At 59.2% G+C, this 4,264-nt stretch overlaps 1 protein-coding gene across 1 annotated transcript in view; it reads right to left on the reverse strand.

The window, feature by feature from the left end:
* Positions 1–12: 12 nt before the first annotated feature.
* LOC104501676 (matrix metalloproteinase-28-like) overlaps positions 13–4,264 on the reverse strand; it is a gene marked incomplete at its 3' end in the record, with an annotated part of 5,417 nt that continues 1,165 nt past the window's right edge. Inside the window, exons 2-5 of the mRNA XM_010145523.1 lie at positions 2,016–2,237; positions 1,152–1,397; positions 577–726; positions 13–72 (exon numbers count right to left, since the gene is read on the reverse strand). Of these exons, the coding sequence (XP_010143825.1) occupies positions 13–72; positions 577–726; positions 1,152–1,397; positions 2,016–2,237 (678 nt within the window). The remainder of the gene's footprint in view (positions 73–576; positions 727–1,151; positions 1,398–2,015; positions 2,238–4,264) is intronic.

A 4,264-nucleotide genomic window follows, 5' to 3' on the forward strand; every position in this document is an offset into this window, starting at 1 on the left:
CGCTGGCGTTGCCGCTGGCCGACACCACCCAGAAGTGGCTGCCCTTGAAGATGTAGAGGTTGTGATCCGCATCTGCAGGGCAGAGGGAGGAGTGAGGGGGTCACGGGTGAGAAACCTCATCCCATCTCCCAGTCACTGCTCCCTGGCTCTCCCCTCCTCTCCTCCCCGTGCAGCTCCACGGGGCTTCAGGGATGTTCGGGATTTGGAGGCTCCTTCCAGCTGCCCTCTCGGCTTCATTCGTTGCCTCCACTCCAGCCTGGAGAGGATGGAAGCTGACCACAGCTCACTCTCAAGGCTCATCTTTCACAGCTGAGCTCCTGCAGCAAGTCAGCCTTGCCATGGCCCAAGTTTCAGGGTGTTTCCCCCTCTCCTAACACACCAAGCCATCACTGTGTCCTCAAGATGCTCCACTTTACAGCGGCAACGTGCATCGGTGATGTCACCAGCCCCAGGAGCACACGTGGGGCTGAGGACCAGCCAAACCCACCATTCCCATTGCTGGAGCTTTTCAGAGCAGAAAGGGGCGAGGGCTGTGGGTGCACGTTTTGGGAGAGGGATGGATCAACCAACACCCACCAGCAGTTATGGTGTCGAAGAAGGAGTGACAGTAATAGGTGCTGAGGCTCCTCTGTTGCTGGTCTCCGCCATAAAGGTCCGTGCTCCAGTCCTGGAAGTGAGTGAAGACCTTTCCTGGGAGCTGGATGGCCAAGCCCTTGGAGGGCTTCCCTGGATGGAGCAGGGAGGGTGAGTTGCAGGGAAGGTAAACGGCTTTTCCCAGAGCACCATGTGAGCACAAGGCTGGGATCCACCCCAAGGCTCCAAACGCTCCTTGTCCCACTGTCTGGTTCCTGTCCTCCTCTATACAGTGGTGGCAAAGACCCCGTGGTTCCTCCAAAAAACGCGCACCAGTGTTTCCCTGGTTGCAAACAAGCGGGCAGCGAGTCCCTGCCCCGCCCTGGAGAACCTGGTATCCACCCCACATGCTCTATGGCATCTTCCCCAACCACAAAGGGATGGGGCCCATCGCCACCACGACCCTTGCAGGTAGACCCCTCCCCTTGCAGAGACCTGCTCCCATCCCTGGTCCTCACTCTCCATCCCAGGGAACAGCCCCGGAGGAACCAAGGGGTGCTCAGGGAAGCTAGGCTCACCGTACAAGTTCTGGACGGCCAAGATGTCATCCCAGCTGAGGACAAAATCCTTGCTGAGCTTCTTGTAGTAGGGAGACATCAGGGCGCTCTTGACAGGGGAGTGCTCCAGCCCCAGCGTGTGGCCGACCTCGTGTGCCACCACGACGAAGAGGTTGCGCCCTTTGCCGCTGTGCAGGGACCAGCGCTCGGCGCTGTCAAAGTGGGCTTCTCCGCGCCGGGGGAAGAAGGCGTGAGCCAGGGCACCTCCTGGGGACACGAGAGCCATGAGGGACCATGGGCCAGGGGAAGACCTCAGCCACAAGCTGGTGGGGGACACATGCAGCTCTGGTTTCCTTAAATATGCATCAATTTTAGCTCTCTGAGAGGCCTCCTGAGAAAGACCACCAGCATCTCACAACTATTTCCCTCAGCAGGTACCACCCAAACCAGTTCTGCCCTCTGCTCCTGAGCACAGCGGGGTTTGTCTGCGCTGTGGTTTACGTGTTTGGTTTCTTGCTGTGCTTAGACCAGGGCCAGAAGCAGCGCAGTGGCCCACGTCAGAGAGAAAACCTGGGCTCGTCTGATAGTGGCTGAGCAGAAAGGCTCATCGGGAAGGAACAGGCTTAGGTTTGAAGGATGCCATCAAGGTGGGAAGGGCTCCTTGAAGGCCATCAGCATGACCCTATAATGAATATCTCGGCTGCCTCACTCTGAGGCAGACCTCAGAGTTGGAAGTGAGGACCCCAAATGAGAAAGCAAACCGGTGCAAACTGGGTTAGAGGGACTGCTGGGGCAGAGCCTTGCCTCCATCACCCCCAGCCCTCCTCCCTGCCGGGGAAGAGCCCATTGTAAAAGAGAAGCTTACAAGGGGGAAGCAACCAGCACCTGGTCCATCAAAGGCGTTGTTGAGTCCATCGTTGTGGTCCCCATGGAAGAAGGTCAGGCGGATGTCAGCCGGGCCATCCTGTGCCTCCCAAAACACCAGTGAGGACACATTGCTCCAGAGCTCGAAGGCAGCTTTCACGGCCAGGCGCACCTCGTGCTGCGGCAGGTAGGAGGGCCAGTTCACCACCCGGTAGGTCAGGTGCCGCTTGTACCACCTCCCGCCTGCAAGAGGGGCAAGCTCAGCGTGACGATGGGGACTTGGACTGGTTCTTTCACCCAGGGGCTGCCTGGGTGGAGGAAAGCTTCTCGGTGCTGGAAAATACCATGGCTGACCCATGAAAACCCTCTGAAAGCGCCACCACTTGACATCCCACCCAGAGATTCCCAAGGCTGGAGCTGCAACCAAACCCTAAGGGAGAGGCCAGAACCTGACGGAGAAGAGAAGCTGGGGCATCCCATTTGAACCACCCCCCTTGCCCCCTCATGCTTTCCAGGGCCAAATCCAGATGGGTCCTGACCTGTGGGTATCCTGCTTGATGCCAGGTCATGCCCAGAAGAAGAGGCAACCCAAGGACTGGCTTTTGGGAGAGAAAGTAAAGCCACCTCTGAAAACAAGTGGCCCAGAGGCAAAAGGAGCGGGAAGGGCTCTGGGCAGCACCGCGGGGGCACACCGGGACGGTGGGGATGGGGGATGCAGGACTGCAGCCTGGTTAAGGCAGATCTGCCAAGAGCTGGGCACCAGCCAGAGGGAAAACAGAACCGATCCTCGAGGGGAGAACATCAGGTTTGAAACGCATCCCCAGGAGGGAACGGTACCGACCACCCTGAGAGCAGATGATGATCTCCACCACATGCCCACAGACACCAGAGACATCCAGGGCTTCATCCAGCTGCTCGGCGAGCACAAGCAGGGAGGGAGAGCGCTGGTTTCTACTAGAGGAGCTGCAGCAGAGCCCTGCGGCTGGTCGCTGCGGCTGGTCCCTGAGGTCAGTCCCTGCAGCTGCTCCCTGTGGTGCCTCTGCCCCTTCTGCAGCGAGCCCAGACGCTGCAGGGACACCAAGACTGCGTGGTCTCAGGAGGTGCGTGTGCAGGGCTGGGGCTCCCCAGCACCCAAAGCTCCCTTGGTGAGAGGTGGCTCCTCCCTGTCTCCCCTGAACTCCCTCCCTGAGCCCAAGCCTTGTCTGCTTTTAAAGGGGGTCCCTCTTCTTCGCCCCGTATGTGTAATCTGAACAGAGCAGACACTGAGGAAAAGGAGACCAGCTCCCCAGGGGCAGGGCTGTCTTTTCACTGGTCGTAAGGACATCTGACCATTTCTCCCTGCAGAAGCTGTGGCCTGGAAGCCCAGCTGGGGATATCCCAGCAGGAACAAACCCCTGCTCACCAGTCATTTCAAAAGAACCATTTTACCAGCACCGAGGACCTTATTAGTCTGGGCTTTCTAAAAAGCTCTTCCAGGGGTGACGGAGACCTGATGCCACCCGCGCAGATTGCGTCAACAATGAAAAGGACAAGCCTGTGAGATCACCCTAAGCTCCCCACCCTCCTCCCACCACACAGGAGTACAAAGACGTGTGTTCCCACAGCTGCTGCACAGCATCACAGCCCCCTCCTCATCCTCCAGCACCCCCTGGCAGCTGTGGGGCCCCAAGGCCCCGCAATTACATCTAGCCAGGGGCGTCCAGGAGCAGGAAAGAAGGTGGGGGACTGCTCTGGGGAGATGCCGAGGCGTGGGAGAGACAACAGTCCTGCAGCGACTGCTCCTGTTCCAGATGTGCAGGGAAACAGGGGGAACGGATTCGGCAGCACGCTCGGGCTTGCTACGGTGGGTCTGAGCCAAGCTCTTCGTCAAACCTGGCAGACATCCCATCCCAGAGCTGTTTCCTTCCCCCGTGTTCCTGAGCAGCCCGTGGCAAGGGAGGCTCTGGGCCAGCTGGTCGTGTTCTTGGGGGCAGGATCGGTTCCCCCTGCTCATCAGTGCAAGCACGGCCCCAACTCAAAAGGGACACGGCTGAGCTTTCCACCGACCAGGACAAACTCCGCGTGCCAAAGGCCAAATACCTGCCTGGACGGCTCCAGCCCTAAGATCATCGAATCAGGGACAGAGTACTCCAGGTGAGGTCCACAGAACCACAGACTGGTTTGGGTTGAAGAGACCTTCCAAGCTCCTCCAGTCCAACCCCCTGCAGGGAGCAGGGACATCTGCACCCAGAGCAGGGTGCTCAGAGCCCCAAGGGCCAACCTGACCTGGG

Source organism: Buceros rhinoceros, unplaced genomic scaffold (genome assembly GCF_000710305.1).
Source record: "Buceros rhinoceros silvestris isolate BGI_N320 unplaced genomic scaffold, ASM71030v1 scaffold31881, whole genome shotgun sequence".
Lineage (NCBI taxonomy): Eukaryota > Metazoa > Chordata > Aves > Bucerotiformes > Bucerotidae > Buceros > Buceros rhinoceros.